Below are 18,776 nucleotides of genomic sequence, written 5' to 3' on the forward strand. Positions count from 1 at the left end.
AGTCTCAGAGTCTGACGACGTCACTCGGGAAACGGGAAGACCGGCACGCCCCCCAGCCGCCACGCTCCGACACAAGTAGCTGCTGTGACCAACAACATGCAACAACCCTCCAGCCAGTCACCCCAGGAAGCCTTGGCTTGGACCTGGCAGCCGCAGTAAGGATAACTTTACTGACTACCCAACCGGCAAAAATACCAACGGGAATAAAAGGACCTATAGTAATAAAAGGACAAGCCATGGGAGCCCTGTTATTGGGTCGCTCATCTGCTACAATGATGGGACTGTTCGTTCTACCTGGAGTAATAGACACTGATTATACAGGGGAAATCTGTATCATGGACACACTAATACTCCCCCAATTCAAATTGAGAAGGGGCAACGTATAGCTCAGCTGGTACCTTTGCCACAACTTACTAAGGCTTTACCTCCACACCATGCTCAATCAAGAGGTGACCAAGGCTTTGGCTCCTCTGGAGGACTTACCCTGCTGACTATGGGCCTACACGATCGGCCAAGGCGTACGGTATCCATAGAATACCAAGGGGAGCAGAAAAGACTTGAAGGTCTTTTGGATACCGGTGCAGACACTAGCATAATTGCTCCAGAATACTGGCCGCAACATTGGCCACTGCAGTCGAGTACATCCAGTTACAGGGGTCGGTGGATTGACATTGGCACAAAAATTGCCATTACTATTGGTAAAGCTAGATAAAAAATTGGTGCAAACTGTGTTCTCAATTGTTGCTTTGCCTCTCACTGTGCAGTGTCTTATTGCCATGATGTCCTAGCCCAGCTGGGAGTGGTGTTGACTAACGAGTACAAACAGGGTTAAGTTTGGATAGCTAGCTAAAATTATTGGGTTTGAGTGCATGGCTATGTTCCATTGTCAAATTTGCTATAATAGTTAGTATAGTGATTTTTTTTTTAGCTGTATTGATTTTACCATGTTGTTGTTTGTGCTTACAAAAAAAATGATGCAAAAAATGATGGATACTGCATTTAATACCACCCTTCTTGTCCAACAGAAAAACGGGGGAAGTGTGGAGAGTGTGATTGATAACTGGCTAGCTGCAAAAGGTCAGGCAGACATGAGAGAGCTTTGCTGAGCACACAGGCACTCTCATGAGAACCAGCAAGGCAGTAAGCTTCGCATGTCCTTGAGCACAGCTGGGATACGATAACAAGACCTTGTAGCTGAAAGATATGAGGGAGAAGCACGGTAAAACTAAAACTTACTCAAACTATGTAACCACAAAGAAATGTAGAAAGAGGCATAGCTGACTTTTAGTCTGAGCACCAATCCTGAGCTTAACTTTTGCAATATGCATGAGCTTATTAGTGTTATTATAAAAGCATTGTGTGAATTAACAATAAACGAGCTTGGTTGACGACCACCTGGTGACTGCCTCTCCCTTCTCCAACACAAGCTCTGCTGCCCAGGAGGGTCCCGTAGTGCAGGGGTTTGCAGATGGACACGTAGCGGTCGTAGCACATGATGGTCAGGAGAGAAACCTCTGCTGAAATGAAAAACACAAACAGAAAGAGCTGTGCAGCACATCCTTCATAGGAGATGGTCCTGGTGTCCCAGAGGGAATTGTGCATGGCTTTGGGGACAGTGGTGCAGATGGAGCCCAGGTCGGTGAGGGCCAGGTTGAGCAGGAAGAAGAACATGGGGCTGTGCAGGTGGTGGCCGCAGGCTACGGCGCTGATGACGAGGCCGTTGCCCAGGAGGGCAGCCAGGGAGATGCCCAGGAAGAGGCAGAAGTGCAGGAGCTGCAGCTGCCGCGTGTCTGCCAATGGCAGCAGGAGGAAGTGGCTGATGGAGCTGCTGTTGGACATTTGCCGTGTCTGGCCATGGGGGCCTGTTCAAGGAGAAAAGATCAGTGACAGGTTAGGAGAAAGTTCTTTCAGTAAAATCAAAGCCTTTTCCCACAGACCATTCTTCTGTATCACACTGACAGCCTTTTGATTTTCTAGCAGATTTTCCTTAAACTCCAACTGGGGAGCCCTGGTTGGTGCTGGCTGAGTGGGTCTTCAGGTTCAGGGCAATTACATGCAGGGTTTTTACAATTCAGCCTTGCCGTGCAGACGTGAGAGGGGGACAGGGAACCTTGTCCTCGTGTTCCACTTTGAAACCCTGTTGATACAGAAGTCTCTGTCAGCTTGTACTCCCACTGCCAGTGACCAGGAATGGTAAAGTCTGTTTAAATGTTCTAGAGTTTTTTCAACAGCTTTTCTTCATCTCCACTTGACTATTTTTGATGTCAGAAACTCTCAGCATTTCTGCTGCTGCGCTCAGGGAGAACAGAGCAAGTTCTCTGAGGCAAGGTGGTGCATGGAGAATGAGGGGAGAAGGTCTGTCACCCTGTCCTGTTCCAGGATTCTCTGGGCTTTCACCTGTCCCCTACACAGGATGATCACCCTCCCATGTTTCCTTTAAAAACCGTCCTGACACTGCTTAGAGCTGATGGATCCACCACAGTCCACCCAATGTCCATCCTCTTCTCAAGGGCTCAGCCCCACATTTGTACCCAAGGACACACAGGACTCATTCCACCAACCCAACAGCATTTTCTCCATCACAGAACTTGTGTGTCTCACCGTGGGGCTTTCAGATAAGACAAAGATGCTACAGGGCAGGTTTGCATTGCGGAGGGAAGCTGGAAGCTTGGAAGGAAATCTCAGGGAGACTTTCAAGTGTCCTAATGATGGCACTGGATTAAATGAGATGGAGCTCCTTCCCTGGCTGCACTGACAGCTTGCCCAAAGCCGGGCACTGGGGACAGGGTCACCCTGAGCCAGCTGTGCCCCCTCCCAGAGCCCCCCAGTGCCAGGCAGCTGCTCCCAGCCCTGTGCTCTGCAGAGGGAACTGGGCCCGGGGCTGCAGAGCTGCCCCATGGCTCTGCTGCAGCTCTGCCTGCACAGGAGGGGCTTCATGCCTTGGACCCTCTCTTGGTTTGGGAAGACAGGTATCTGCTAGGTAATAAAAAAAACAACAACTGCAGTTTCTTTTGGGATGGAGAGTGTAACCCCCCCCCTCACTCTCTTTTTTTTCTTTTTTAATTATAAATTACAATCAGAGGCTCTTAGGCAAAGATTTGAGAAATTGGAATAGCAGTTTTTTATTAGTATGTTTTACAAAGAAAACAAACACAAAAAAACCCTCACCAAACAACTACAGCACTAATAATAAACGAAAACAGTACCAAGATCCTTGAGGGTTTTGTTTCACAAAACATAGGGCAGTTTGGTTTTGGTGTCTCTGCAGGATCCTCAGAGCACCAAGCTGAAACTTTTCCAGCCAGCAACAGCCGCTCCCTCTCTCCCCGAACGCCGAAAAAAGAAGAGCCCGCAGCTGTCTCAAGCTTTGTCTTTTACCTGCATTATCTCTTCCTTCTAACTTTGTCCACCTCTTTGTTTTGGTTAAGTACCCTCAAGTATCCAACACTTGGTCTCCTTGGTAACTTCTGGGGAAAAAATTCCTTAGAGAAAGAAGGAACAAACCTAACCCCCAACAGACCCCCAGCCCTGAGGGCAGAGGCTTGGCTGGGGGACAAGAGGGAGGGGGCTTGTTCCGAGGGAGGGGCTGCACTGGAAAGGATCCTCTGGAGATCTCTCCCTGCCACAGCATTTCTGGGTTTTGTTTTCTCTCATTGCCTGATCTTCTCTCTGCTTCCTGGAGGTATTTCCCTGTTCCTGATCTCTCCCTGCCAGCACTCACAGACCCCAAATCTCTGTGCACTCTCCTTGGCCCTACAGAAACCTGCCTGTTTGCAGGGCACTGGCTGGGGGCAGATTCTGTTTGGAGCTTGGAGAAAGGACAGGTCAGACTAAGCCTGATGGCTCCAGTGAAGGTGATGCTGGTGCTGTCCATGGGCAAAGGAGTGGATGAAAGCACTTTTGGGAACCCATGAATAGCACTGGAGGTATAGTTCAGATGCCTTAGGGACTTTTAAACATGAAGTTGTTTATTATTTTTCCCCCCCGTTCACCAGGAATAAGAAACTGAAAACAATGACTCAGTAAATTTTATCTTTATAAAAATTATTGTCCTGGAAATATTCCTGGAGTGAGCAGAAGCCCTGAGCATGTCCACATGCTTACAGCAGAGATAGTCTGAGTTGTCCTTACAGAATCCATAATGGGATGTTCCTGCTTTAGGAGATCATTGCAGGAGCTGCAGCTGCATTGTCCTGCAGCCAGAGGCTTCCAGTGTCAAGGGCTGGAAATGATTCTCGCCCAGTCAGTCCTCAGCATCTTCCCAGCCCTGAGTGATTGAAGCTCTCTGTGCCTGTGTGCTGTGCCCAGGGTGGCTGCAAGCAGTGCCCCAGCCCTGCTGGGCTGTGCACAGGAGCCACTTTGATGGAGAAATGCCTTTTTGAAGCTCATCTTGGTTGCCAGGAGGTGCCTCTGTGTCAGGAGCCCGGCCCAGCTCAGCAGCACAGACACAGCGCAAGGATGTTAATGAGCCTCTCAGGGATTTGCTGTTGTTTACATCAGACTCAGTCCCTGAGAGAGTGTTCAAAAAACTTCTCAAGGACTCAAAGTCAGATTAAAAACGCCGAAGTTTCTTGAAGTTTTAAATGGGTGCCATTGAGGGACACGCCTGAGAAAGTGTCCCCAGGTTCCAGTTAGAGCAGAACACCGCAGGCACTGATGACAGGTGGGGACAAACAAGGCAAAGGTGTCTCTGATGCTGAGCAAACCTGCATGTGTTTCAGGAATGCAAAAGGCCAAGGCCTGAGCTCCAGCCCCTGGCAAGGCAGATGCTGTCCCTTCCTGTGGTGGTTTTATGTTGGCTGAATTTTGTTTACTAGCTGGGATATAAGATTTTGGGAGAAAAAGCTGAAACAGGCTCAACCTAAAAGTAAAAACAGATAGATTTTATTAGCATACACTAAGAAAAGAGAAAAAGGAAAAATGAGACATTCAAACATCTTTCCACTTACCACAAACCGCTCACTTTCCCACTCAACAGAAAGAAAACTATGATTTTTAGCCAGTTGCAACTATTTCAACACAATCCTGCATCACCTTGGGAGAGGAGCCTCTCTAGAGTTTATGGAGATACGTGCCACAGGAAAAGGTCTGGTGGTTCTCATGGTCACAAATCTGCAACCACACGGAATTTTTGCAGATTCTGTGCAGTCCCACCCATATAACAGTTTCCCAAGCTGCTTATGGGCCTCTGCATGTTTGGGGTACCATTTTAAGAATGCTTTTCTAGTATAAAGCAAGGATTCTCTTCTTCTTTCTCTAAAATCATCACTATCTCAAAAGAAAAAGAGACCTCCTTTTATGCCTAGGAGCCGGAACTTCAAAATTACTTCCTTTCTAGAAGCATCTTCGTCTCAAAGGCTGAGACTTCCTTATTTTTTCCCAGGAGCCGGGTATATTTTCTTTTCAAAATCCTAAATTAAATCTCATTCATATCAGTACATACAACTCTTTGACTAGAACTTGCGTTCTCCCAAACAGCATTATAATAATCTATTTTTCTGTAATTCACATCCAGAGAAGTCTGGTCAGAAATATCCACTTCTTCCAATAATCTGGAACAGTTGGATGGGTGGGCAGAGTCTAACAAAATGAAGTTTAATGAGTCCATGTGTCGATTCCTGCATTTTGGCCACAATAACCCCCTGCAGCATTATAGGCTGGGGACGGTGTAGCGGGACAGTGCCCAGGCAGAAAGGGCCCTGGGGGTTAGCTTCAAAATCCCCCATTTCCTCTGGGACAACTCCCCCTTGTTCAAACTGTCCTGCTCTGACACCAGCCTGCTTTGGGAAACAGACTCTGTCTTCTTACCGTGTGTCGTGCTGGGCTCCTTATGTTTGACTCTGGCATTTGACATCTGCGTCCTTTTCTGTGTTCTGCATCTTCCAGCAGCCTCTGGGAGGAAGAAAGCTTTGACCACGTGTTCTTCCCATCCCGTCACCTTATCCATTGCCCGTGGGAGCTGCATTGCTCTCTGCACGTGTCCTGCAGAAGATGTTTCCTTGAGGACCAACAGAACTGGAGCTCTGCTGAACACAGTCCTGTTCCCGTTCCTAAATCCATTCATCTGCAGCCTTGGGAACACATCTGTGATCCTGGCCCTGAACAAATCCATTGCCAGGCCAAGAACAAAGCCTTTCCTCTAAGCATGGTGCATTTCTGGAAAGCCATCCCAAGGATCTGGTATCATCTGTTACACAAAACCAGTGCCTGTGTGTGCAGCCTCCAAACACGGCTGCCTCAGGAGATTGATGCTCCTGCTGGGTTGTGTCAGGTTAAGAGAGAAGAGACTCATCTGCACTCCCAGACAGGGCACCAACAATGGCAGCAGGACAAACTCAGTTCATTCTCTGCCCAGGCTGCTCCCGGGCCCATCTCAGGAGAGCCACCAGCTCATTAAGAGCCCATCTCTGGAAGAGAAGAGCTCAGAGGAACAGTGGCAAGTGACAATCCAAATTACAGCTCCTGAGCGATGGACACCTTGTCCCAGCTCCTTTCCTGGGACAGCCATCAGCCCTGCTTTGAAACCCCAAAGTTTGAAACCCCAAAGTCACCCTCCCAGTAAAGAAAGACTTTCTCCTGTGCAGTCTAAACCCTCCCTGGTACAGCTTTGAACCATTCTCACACGTTCCATCCCAGGATATCAGGGAGAAGAGAAAGGGAAATGCAGGGCAGAGCCAGGGGGGCAGTGAGATGGGAGTGTGCAGCCTGCAGGGACACAGCAGCAGCTGTGGGACAGCGCAGGACAAGCTGTGCTGGACATGGCCAAGGGCCCGGCAGGGCTGGCAGTGCCCAGGAGAAGCCAAGTCTTGGTGCCCTGGGGCACAGCAGGGTCTGTGCCACCAAGGGCTGGGAGGGGACACCTTGTCCTGAGGCCCTGGGGCCTCCTGGCACAGCCCCAGCAAGGCTGGGCACTGTCACCCCCTTGTCCTGCCCTCAGCATCCCCCCACATCCCAGTGGCCCCAGGGATCTGCGGGGACCAGTCCCTGGGGAGCCTTGGTCAGGAATGGCCCTGGGGGGCTCCTCAGTGCTCCCAGGGACTGCAGGTTTTTCAAAGCACTTTGGGTTTTGCTTTTGCCTGGGAGTCTCTGAGGAGTTTGTGCAATCACGGCCTCCAATTATCTGCTGTAATTAGTCCCTCGAGATGTTTTGTCACTAACAACACTCAGTGGGGCTCATTAATGCCTCAAGTTACTCAAGAGTCATTGAATTTTTGACACTGAATCACTCTGAGAGGTTTGTGCAGTCATGGCCTCCAATTATCTGCTGTAATTAGTCCCTAGAGAGGCTTTGTACTGACACTCAGTGGGGCTCATTAATGCTCTGAGATACTCAATGTCTTTTAAGGTACTTTGGGTTTTCCTTCCCACACTCCGTCTCTGAGAGGTTTTTGGGCACTCTTGGCCTCCAGTTCTCTCCTCCAAGGAGTCCATGAGGAGCCTGTGTTGGGGATGGACCTCAGTGGGACCCAGGAATGCTTTGAGACACGTTGGGTTTTTCCTCTGACTTGGACTCCTGGAAAGGTTTGTGCCATCTCCTCTCAGGCCCTGAGGGCTCAGCACCAAATGCACCATGGGGCTCTTTGGGATCAAGCAAGTCCTGACAAACCACGGCTCTGCCTTGATTTCCCTCTGCTCTGGTGCAGTTCATTAGGAAGGTTTTCTACTGCAGTTATGGAGAAAGGTTTCAAAGAGCTTCTAAGAAATTCACATTCCTGTTATAAAGGGTGTGTTTTATTACTGTTCTCTTTAGAGGAGAGGTGATTGCAGCATTCTGTGATTGATATTGATCCAGGGCCTCTCCTCCGAAGGCCTGGCCTGGCCAGAGAAGCTGTGCCTTGAGGTCTGACCCAGTATGGATAACATTCCCCAAGCCCATCCTGCCTGTCCTCACTCACCTGGGACCTGCTTTGCTCAGAGAGCTGCCTGCACTCAGGCAAAAAGGGCTTTTCTATTTTTGAAGCAATGTAAAACTCGTAATTTTCCCCACTGAAAACAGACACACTCCTCAAGTGTGTGCCAGCCCAAGGGGCCACCAAAACCACTCCAGCCCTGCCCTGGGCCGGCTGTGAGGGTGGATCAGCATCCCAACCCGCCCTGGGCCACTGCAAGGGGCTGTGGCCATGGACACACTGGGACAAACTGGGGACAATGGCAACAGCGTGGGGAAGACTGGGGGATACTGGGGCGTGCTATGGAAGATACTAGGGGGAACTGGAAGGGAATGGGAGTGAACTCAGGTGTATTGGGAGGGACTGGGCTGTACTGGTGATGAAATGGGCTGTAAAGGGGGGGACTGAAGGGGCACTGGGGCAGAACTGGGCTGTACTGGGGATGAACTGGGCTGTACTGGGAAGGACTAGAGGGGTTGAATCGGCTGTTCCCGCCTCCGCAAACTCCCATTTGCCGAGGCTCCCGCCCATCACCGCCAGCACCCAATCAGTGCCAGGAAACCGGGGCCTCGGGGCGGTGCCTGGTGTCGGTGCCACGTGTCGGTTTTGCCTTCAACTCCCGTCATGCACCGCGGCCCAATTGAGCCCCATTGCAGCCCGGACTACAATGCCCGTCATGCCCCGCGCTCCACAGAACCCCGCCCCCGTATCCCCCCTCCCCCCTATGTGTCCCCTACGTTTCCCCCAGACCCTCCAGCATCCCTAAGTGCCCCCTCAGTATTTATTTGGAACCCCCCAAAATCGTCCCCGACTCCCCTGACTGCTCCCAACCCCAGAGATGCCCGTTAGAGCCACTTCTGGGAATTCATCTCCGATCATCCCCCGTGCTCTCAGAGCTCTGCCCAACACAGTCTCGCGCCGAAAATTCCTGCTGTGCCCCGTGTCCTAAAGCGCCCGGTTCGAGCTCCCCAAGTTCCCCCCAATTCCTCCCGAACCGCACACGTTCCCCCCGAGGGCCTCAAGTCGCGACTCGGACGCAGAAGTGTCCGCCAAGCGCCTTCCCGGGCCCGCCACAGCTCGGCTTTATGCACTTCCGGGACTACAGCTCCCAGCATGCTCCGCGGCGCACACAGAGCCCTATTCCAGCCGTGACTCCATCTCCCGTCATGCCCCGCGCCCCACCGACAGCCATTGAAACCACGCCTCGAACTCCCGTGATGCTCCGCGGCCCCGTTACACCGTGTTCTACCCGCGCCTACAACTCCCATCATCCCCCGCGCCCCAGAGAGTCCCCTCAGGGCTCCCAAGTGCCCGCCCGGACCCCGAAGGGCCCCAGATTCCCCTCCCTGACCTCCAAGTGCCCACCCGGCTCCCCCAGATGTCCTTCAGACCCCAAATTTTCTTCAGATTCCATCCCCAGGTTTAGAACTGCCCCAAATGTGCCCCAGAAATGTCTCCGTGGACCCCAAAGTGGCCCCTTTTACCCTGTCTGAGAAAACGATAAGGAGGATGACAAAAGGAGTAAAAATAGGACTAATTAGCCTAAATAGGGAGGAATCAATAGCCAGATGTTGTCAATGAATTAATGAAGGGAATTGTGTAACTTAGAACCAATGACCAATAATTTTTTGGTTGCTAAAACTGTATCGATTTTTAAAATAAATGTAAAACTTAGGTAAAAACATATATAATAATATTTTATATATTTATATATATTACTATAATTGCCTTATAATTTTTTTAAAAAAGAAAAATTCATAATTTACAAAAATAATTTCAGATGTCAGTCCTTGGTGGATGATTTCAGACACGGTGAGGTTGGGGTGAGGAGCAGGTTGTCCAAACAGGGTCAGCCTGCAAGGGGCTCATTCTCCATGCCCAGACCTCCTAAGGAGACACTCAGCATTAAGATCACTTGGGGAATGTTTCTTTCACCTCTTCAATGGACTGAAAAATAAAAAAAAAATGCAGCCTTGATTAGAAAAAAAATCAGGAGGTGCACTTTGAAATTTTCCTCCATAAGAGAACTCCAAACTGGCTCCAAACAGCTGCACAAGCCCTGGAGACAAAGACAAGTGAAGGAAGAAAAGGAGGTCGTGACTGCTTTCTGGATTTGAATCAGCCCCATGCTGGATTTGGGGCTGAGTCCAGAAGCTCCAGGCACTGAGAGAAGGTTGAAGAAGCTGCTCAAGGAGGCAGAAGCAAAACTCCAAGTCCCTTGGAGCATCCCTGGGCCCCACTGAGGGCAGGGAGTGCCAAAGGCTCCCCAGGGACTGCTGAGAGCAGATCCTTGAGGCCAGGATTGCAGGGAGCCGCAGGCTGTGAGCAGGGAACTGCAATGCTGAGCAAGGCCTGGGCTGGTTGGAGGCAGCAGAAAGGCCAAGCCCTGAGCCCAGGCCTGGCACAGCAGGGCCTGTCCCTCCCGGGTGGCTCGGGGCTGCTTGTGGGGCAGTGGGATGGGAGGGGCAGCAAGGACAAATGGCACAAAGCTGTGTGACACTCCCGATCCTCATGGCACTGCGGGCCAGTGTGACACAGCAGGGCCTCATGGAAACAAGAGGCCGTAATGAGCCTGCGGGGCTGTAACACCCCAGAACACTGAAATAATGGGGGTACCCAAAGGTTCTCTTACTCGAGTTTGGTGCACAAGGAGAAATGCCAAGCAGATAGTCTCAGGATGAACAGATGCACAGAATATTCTTATTTGCAAGGAACAGTCAAGGATCATAAGTCCAACTCTTATGTGAATGGCACACAGAGGGACTGAACCCACAACCTTAGTGATATTAGCACCATACTTTAACCAACTGAGCTAAGAGGTCAAAGCAACACACAGCTCTACTGGCAAAATAGAGAAAATCAAGGAACTTGGAAAACCATTTAATAAAACATCCAACTCAAAATAAAACTCTTATCATAGCAGTAGCTTCATTGACTTAGCCCATTTGACCTGGAAACCTTTACAGAATTACAGAATGACAAAATTACTAGATTGGAAGAGACCTCCAAGATCATTGAGTTCAACCCATGTCCCAACACCTCACCTAAGCCATGGCACCTAGTGCCACATCCAGTCTTTTTTAAAACACATCCAGAGATGATGATGCCACCACCTCTCCAGTCAGATCATTCCAGAACTTTATCACCCTTTCCGTAAAAATCTTTTTCCTAATTTCCAACCTATATTTCCCTTTGTGCAGCCTTAAGACTCTGTCCTCTCATTCTGTCAGTGGCTGCCTGGAGAAAGAGACCGAGCCCCACCTGACTACAAACACCTTTCAGGGAGTTGTAGAGAGTGATAAGGTCATTTCTGAGTCTCCTTTTTTCTCCAGGCTAAACAACCCCAGCTCCCTCAGTCGTTCCTCACAGGAGTTGTGTTCCAAGCCCCTCACCAGCCTTGTTGCCTCCTCTGGACACATTTAAGCATCTCAAGGTTATTCTTAACTGAGGGCCCAGAACTGGACACAGCACTCGAGGTGTGGCCTCAGCAGTGCCGAGTACAGGAGAAGAATGACCTCCCTGCTCCTGCTGGCCACACCATTCCTGATCCAGGCCAGGTGCCATTGGCCTTCTTGGCCACCTGGGCACACTGCTGCCTCATGTTCAGTTGGCTGTCGACCAGAACCCCCAGGGCCCTTTCTGCCTGGGCACTGTCCAGCCACACCGTCCCCAGCCTAGAGCACTGCAGGGGTTATTGTGGCCAAAATGCAGGACTCAGCACTTGGACTTAATAAACTTCACCTTGCTGCACTCTGCCCACCCATCCAACTGTTCCAGGTCTCTCTGCAGAGCCCTCCTACCTGCCAACAGATCGACAAATGTTCCCAGCTTAGTGTCATCTAAAAATTTACTAATAAGAGATTCAATAGCCCCATCCATGTCGTCAATACAAATGTTGAACAGAGCTGGCCCCAGCACAGACCCCTGAGGAACACTCCTGGTGACTGGCTGCCAGCTGGATGCAGCACCCTTCCCCACCACTCTCTGGGCCCGGCCATGCAGCCAGTTGTTAACCCAGCAAAGAGTGCTCCTGTTCAAGCCGTGGGCTGCCAGCTTTTCCAGGAGCGTGCTGTGGGAGACAGTGCCTAAGGCCTTGCTGAAGTCCCAACAGACAACATCCACAGCCTTTCCCACATCCACCAGGCGGGTCGCCTGGTCAGAAAAGGAGATCAGGTTGCTCAAACATGACTTACCTATCCTAAACCCGTGCTGGCTGATGGAGGAGAGAATTTTGAAAATTCTTCTCTGGAGCTCCAGGGAGCTAATCCAAGTTTGAGTTGCTTTAGATCAGACCAGGGGTGGAGGAGGGTCATCCATCAGTGTTCTTGAGCATGATTCTTCTCCACGCTCCCCCTGCTATCACTTTCAGCCTTAAAGTTCTGGGAGTCAGCTGGAGAAGGAGAAAAAAAAAAAAAAAGGACTTTAGGCAAAGACATTAACCTTTTTCCTTCCTTCATAGAAGACAGAGTGATTTGAAATGTAAGGAGAGAGTATGAGACAAAAGTTAGCACAAGAACTGATAAAGACTATTGGAAGAAGTGGATGTTTCTGACCAGACTTCTCTGGATGTGAATTACAGAAAAATAGATTATTATAATGCTGTTTGGGAGAACGCAAGTTCTAGTCAAACAGTTGTATGTACTGATATGAATGAGATTTAATTTAGGATTTTGAATAGAAAATATACCCGGCTCCTGGGAAAAAATGAGGAAGTCTCAGCCTTTGAGACGAAGATGCTTCTAGAAAGGAAGTAATTTTGAAGTTCCGGCTCCTAGGCATAAAAGGAGGTCTCTATTTCTTTTGAGATAGTGATGATTTTAGAGAAAGAAGAAGAGAATCCTTGCTTTATACTAGAAAAGCATTCTTAAAATGGTACCCCAAACATGCAGAGGCCCATAAGCAGCTTGGGAACCTGTTATATGGGTGAGACTGCACAGAATCTGCAAAAATTCCGTGTGGTTGCAGATTTGTGACCATGAGAACCACCAGACCTTTTCCTGTGGCACGTATCTCCATAAACTCTAGAGAGGCTCCTCTCCCAAGGTGATGCAGGATTGTGTTGAAATAGTTGCAACTGGCTAAAAATCATAGTTTTCTCTCTGTTGAGTGGGAAAGTGAACGGTTTGTGGTAAGTGGAAAGATGTTTGAATGTCTCATTTTTCCTTTTTCTCTTTTCTTAGTGTATGCTAATAAAATCTATCTGTTTTTACTTTTAGGTTGAGCCTGTTTGAGCTTTTTCTCCCAAAATCTTATCTCCCAGCTAGTAAAGAAAATTCAGCAAACATAAAACCACCACAGGAAGGGACAGCATCTGCCTTGCCAGGGGCTGGAGCTCAGGCCTTGGCCTTTTGCATTCCTGAAACACATGCAGGTTTGCTCAGCATCAGAGACACCTTTGCCTTGTTTGTCCCCACCTGTCATCAGTGCCTGCGGTGTTCTGCTCTAACTGGAACCTGGGGACACTTTCTCAGGCGTGTCCCTCAATGGCACCCATTTAAAACTTCAAGAAACTTTGGCGTTTTTAATCTGACTTTGAGACCTTGAGAAGTTTTTTGAACACTCTCTCAGGGACTGAGTCTGATTTAAACAACAGCAAATCCCTGAGAGGCTCATTAACATCCTTGCGCTGTGTCTGTGCTGCTGAGCTGGGCCGGGCTCCTGACACAGAGGCACCTCCTGGCAACCAAGATGAGCTTCAAAAAGGCATTTCTCCATCAAAGTGGCTCCTGTGCACAGCCCAGCAGGGCTGGGGCACTGCTTGCAGCCACCCTGGGCACAGCACACAGGCACAGAGAGCTTCAATCACTCAGGACTGGGAAGATGCTGAGGACTGACTGGGCGAGAATCATTTCCAGCCCTTGACACTGGAAGCCTCTGGCTGCAGGACAATGCAGCTGCAGCTCCTGCAATGATCTCCTAAAGCAGGAACATCCCATTATGGATTCTGTAAGTACAACTCAGACTATCTCTGCTGTAAGCATGTGGACATGCTCAGGGCTTCTGCTCACTCCAGGAATATTTCCAGGACAATAATTTTTATAAAGATAAAATTTACTGAGTCATTGTTTTCAGTTTCTTACTCCTGGTGAACGGGGGGGATAAATAATAAACAACTTCATGTTTAAAAGTCCCTAAGGCATCTGAACTATACCTCCAGTGCTATTCATGGGTTCCCAAAAGTGCTTTCATCCACTCCTTTGCCCATGGACAGCACCAGCATCACCTTCACTGGAGCCATCAGGCTTAGTCTGACCTGTCCTTTCTCCAAGCTCCAAAAAGAACCTGCCCCCAGCCAGTGCCCTGCAAACAGGCAGGTTTCTGTAGGGCCAAGGAGAGTGCACAGAGATTTGGGGTCTGTGAGTGCTGGCAGGGAGAGATCAGGAACAGGGAAATACCTCCAGGAGAAAAATCTCCAGGAAGCAGAGAGAAGATCAGGCAATGAGAGAAAACAAAACCCAGAAATGCTGTGGCAGGGAGAGATCTCCAGAGGATCCTTTCCAGTGCAGCCCCTCCCTCGGAACAAGCCCCCTCCCTCTTGTCCCCCAGCCAAGCCTCTGCCCTCAGGGCTGGGAGTCCAAGGCATGAAGCCCCTCCTGTGCAGGCAGAGCTGCAGCAGAGCCATGGGGCAGCTCTGCAGCCCCGGGCCCAGTTCCCTCTGCAGAGCACAGGGCTGGGAGCAGCTGCCTGGCACTGGGGGGCTCTGGGAGGGGGCACAGCTGGCTCAGGGTGACCCTGTCCCCAGTGCCCGGCTGTGGGCAATGCTGTCAGTGCAGCCAGGGAAGGAGCTCCATCTCATTTAATCCAGTGCCATCATTAGGACACTTGAAAGTCTCCCTGAGATTTCCTTCCAAGCTTCCAGCTTCCCTCCACAATGCAAACCTGCCCTGTAGCATCTTTGTGTTATCTGAAAGCCCCACGGTGAGACACACAAGTTCTGTGATGGAGAAAATGCTGTTGGGTTGGTGGAATGAGTCCCGTGTGTCCTTGGGTACAAATGTGGGGCTGAGCCCTTGAGAAGAGGATGGACATTGGGTGGACTGTGGTGGATCCATCAGCTCTCAGCAGTGTCAGAATGGTTTTTAAAGGGAACTTGGGAGGGTGATCATCCTGTGTAGGGGACAGGTGAAAGCCCAGAGAATCCTGGAACAGGACAGGGTGACAGAGGTCCTCCCCTCATTCTCCATGCACCACCTTGCCTCAGAGAACTTGCTCTGTTCTCCCTGAGCGCAGCAGCAGAAATGCTGAGAGTTTCTGACATCAAAAATAGTCAAGTGGAGATGAAGAAAAGCTGTTGAAAAAGCTCTAGAACATTTAAACAGACTTTACCATTCCTGGTCACTGGCAGTGGGAGTACAAGCTGACAGAGACTTCTGTATTAATAGGGTTTCAAAGTGCAACACGAGGACAAGGTTCCCTGTCCCCCTCTCACGTCTGCATGGCAAGGCTGAATTATAAAAACCCTGCATGTAATTGCCCTGAACCTGAAGACCCACTCAGCCAGCACCAACCAGGGCTCCCCAGTTGCAGTTTAAGGAAAATCTGCTAGAAAATCAAAAGGCTGTCAGTGTGATACAGAAGAATGGTCTGTGGGAAAAGGCTTTGATTTTACTGAAAGAACTTTCTCCTAACCTGTCACTGATCTTTTCTCCTTGAACAGGCCCCCATGGCCAGACACAGCAAATGTCCAACAGCAGCTCCATCAGCCACTTCCTCCTGCTGCCATTGGCAGACACGCGGCAGCTGCAGCTCCTGCACTTCTGCCTCTTTCTGGGCATCTCCCTGGCTGCCCTCCTGGGCAACGGCCTCGTCATCAGCGCCGTAGCCTGCGGCCACCACCTGCACAGCCCCATGTTCTTCTTCCTGCTCAACCTGGCCCTCACCGACCTGGGCTCCGTCTGCACCACTGTCCCCAAAGCCATGCACAATTCCCTCTGGGACACCAAGACCATCTCCTATGAAGGATGTGCTGCTCAGCTCTTTCTGTTTGTCTTTTTCATTTCAGCAGAGTATTCCCTCCTGACCATCATGTGCTACGACCGCTACGTGTCCATCTGCAAACCCCTGCACTACGGGACCCTCCTGGGCAGCAGAGCTTGTGCCCACATGGCAGCAGCTGCCTGGGCCAGTGCCTTTCTCAATGCTCTGCTGTACACGGCCAATACATTTTCCTTGCCCCTGTGCCATGGCAATGCTCTGGGCCAGTTCTTCTGTGAAATCCCACACATCCTCAAGCTTTCCTGCTCACACTCCAAACTCAGGGACCATGGGCTCATTGTGCTAAGTGCTGCTCTATATTTTGGCTGTTTTGTGTTCATGGTTTTCTCCTATGTGCAGATCTTCAGGGCTGTGCTGAGGATCTCCTCTGAGCAGGGACGGCACAAAGCCTTTTCCACCTGCCTCCCTCACCTGGCTGTGCTCTCCCTGTTCCTCAGCGCTGGCACATTTGCCTACCTGAAGCCCTCCTCCATCTCTTCCCCATCCCTGGATCTGGCACTGTCAGTTCTGTACTCGGTGGTGCCTCCAGCCCTGAACCCCGTCATCTACAGCCTGAGGAACCAGGAGCTCAAGGCTGCAATGTGGAAACTGATGACTAGGCAAGTTCAGAAACATTAATCTGCTGCCCAGTTCTTGCAAATCATTTGTAATAAAGGTCATCTTTGATACATCTTGTTGCTTTGCTTGCAGTTGTTTTTTTTTTTTCCTGTGATTAATTTTCAATTATGGTCACAAAGCAAGGCCACTGTGTGTGCCCTGACTTGTTTTGTTTCACTCCATATTTTCTGTGGTCAAAAGACTGTGTCAATGAGGAGCTGTGCACTCAGTAGCTTTAAACGAACTAAAGGATCTCCCAGAAAAGTTTTCACTGGAGATCCCTTGTTTTGTTCCCTTCCTTTGCAGCTGCAGCAGCAATGTCTGTGTGCAGAGCTGGGGACAGATCAGTGCTGGCACAGCAGCTCTGCCCCAGCTGGCCACACCATTCCTGATCCAGGCCAGGAGCCATTGGCCTTCTTGGCCACCTGGGTACACTGCTGCCTCATGTCCAGCCTGCTGTCCAGCAGTCCCCTCAGGTCTGTTTCTGTCTGGCCCTGTCCAGCCACTCTGTCCCCAGCCTGTAGCACTGCAGGGGTTATTGTGGCTAAAGTGCAGGACCCGGCCCTTGGTCTTGTTAAACCTCCCATTGCTGGATTTGGGCCCTGGATCCATTCTGTCCAGGGCCCTGTGCAGAGCCCTCCTACCCTCCAGCAGATCCACACTCACACCCAGCTTGGTGTCAGCTGCAAATTTGCTGATGGTGGACTCAATCCCCTCATCCAGACCATCAATGCAAATATTGAAATCCACACTGGCTGGGTCTGATCCCTCGGCCATCCTGTGGGTGCCGTGTGATGGCACTCAAGGTGATCTGTTCCATAACCTTGCTGGGCACCGAGGTCAGGCTGACAGGCCTGGAGTTCCCCAGATCCTCCTGCCAGCCCTTCTTGGGGATGGGCTCACATTGGCACCTCCAGTCCTCTGGGACCTCCCTGGGGAGCCAGGACTGATGAGAAATGATGGAGAGCAGCTTGGGGAGTTCATCCACCAACCAGCTCCCTCATCCCCCTAGGAGCGGTCCCGTCTGGTCCCAGGGACACCTGTGAGCATCTGAGTGGCTCAGCAGGTCAGCAGCTGCTTCCTCCTGGATTACAGGGGGGCTGTTCTGCTCCCTGTGCCCATCTACCAGCTCAGGAGAACACTCATCCTGAGGACATGTCTTATTGTTTAAAATGGAGGCAAAGAAGGGGCTAAGCACCTCAGCCCTTCCCTCAATTTAGTTACTATATTCCCCCCCAACCATTTCCAATACATAATGGAGCTTGTCCTTATACCTCCTTTTGCCAGTAATATATTTATAAAACCATTTGTATTATCCTTTACAGAAGCAACCTGGTTAAGTTCTAATTGAGCTTTCACCTCTCTAGTTTTCTTCCTGCATGACCTAACAACATCCTTCAACATTTCCTGATTTTCCTGCCCCTCTGTCCAATAGCAATGAACCCTCCTTTTTTTCCCATGAGTTCCTGTTGAAGCCCCATGTCCAAGCAGGTCAGTCATTTTCCTTGCTAGCTCATATTTTGGCGCAGAGGGACACGCTGTTCCTGCTCCTTCAAGATTTCTTTCCTGATTTGTGTCCATCTTTCCTGGACCCCTTTGTTTTTAAGGGCTGTTTCCCTTAAAAATGTCAGTACTTTATTTGGCACTCCCCAAATCTGCATCCTGAATAGGTCAAAGTCTGCCCTCTGTAAATCCACTGCAGAATTTTGTTGATGCCCCTCCTTCTTTCACAGAATATATAAAAACTCTATAATTTCATGGTCATTGTACCCCAAACAGCTTCTGATCAGCATATCTCCCACCAGCCCTTGTATGTTTGTCAACAGCAGCAGACAGAGCTTTCCTTGGCACTGGGATGAGAAGGAAACCTCCAGGGCAGAATTTTGGTGCAGGAGGTGTCCCAGCGTGAGGCCGGGCCATGGCCTGGCTCTGTGTGCCAGGAGCCGGCAGCGCTGGGTGCAGGGAGCCCAGGGAGGGCACAGAAATGCTGGGCTGAGAAATGCTGGGGGGACAGCGAGATGGGCGTGTGCAGCCGGCCAGGGCACAGCAGCAGCACGCACAGGGGGCACAGCCTGCAGGACACATGGCCAAGGGCTGGGCAGGGCTGGCAGGGCCACAGGCACCCAGGCCTTTGTCCCCTGGGCTCTGCCAGCGCCTCTGCAGGCCCCACAGAAGGAACTTTCCTTTCAGGGGCTGCACTTTGCTCCTGCCCGGCCCCTCCCTGAGGAGGCTGGCAGGGCTTGCAGCTTTGTGCCATTTGTCCTTGCTGCCCATCCCATCCCACTGCCCCACAAG

The 18,776-nt window shown here is 50.5% G+C and overlaps 1 protein-coding gene across 1 annotated transcript; it reads left to right on the forward strand.

Annotated features, from left to right (window-relative positions):
- Positions 1-15,503: 15,503 nt before the first annotated feature.
- Positions 15,504-16,502, forward strand: LOC136303477 (olfactory receptor 14J1-like). Its single transcript, XM_066207140.1, has one exon. The coding sequence runs from the start codon at positions 15,570-15,572 to the stop codon at positions 16,500-16,502; it is 933 nt and encodes a 310-aa protein (XP_066063237.1). The 5' UTR covers positions 15,504-15,569.
- The last annotated feature ends 2,274 nt before the right edge of the window (positions 16,503-18,776 follow it).

The sequence above is a fragment of the Chamaea fasciata genome, unplaced genomic scaffold (genome assembly GCF_029207755.1).
Source record: "Chamaea fasciata isolate MVZ Bird 193981 ecotype frontalis unplaced genomic scaffold, bChaFas1.0.hap1 SCAF_35, whole genome shotgun sequence".
Classification (NCBI taxonomy): domain Eukaryota; kingdom Metazoa; phylum Chordata; class Aves; order Passeriformes; family Sylviidae; genus Chamaea; species Chamaea fasciata.

What these genes read in the sequence shown, in the direction of transcription:
- LOC136303477 (XM_066207140.1), top strand. Translation starts at nt 15,570, where the DNA reads ATGTCCAACAGCAGCTCCATCAGCCACTTCCTCCTGCTGCCATTGGCA.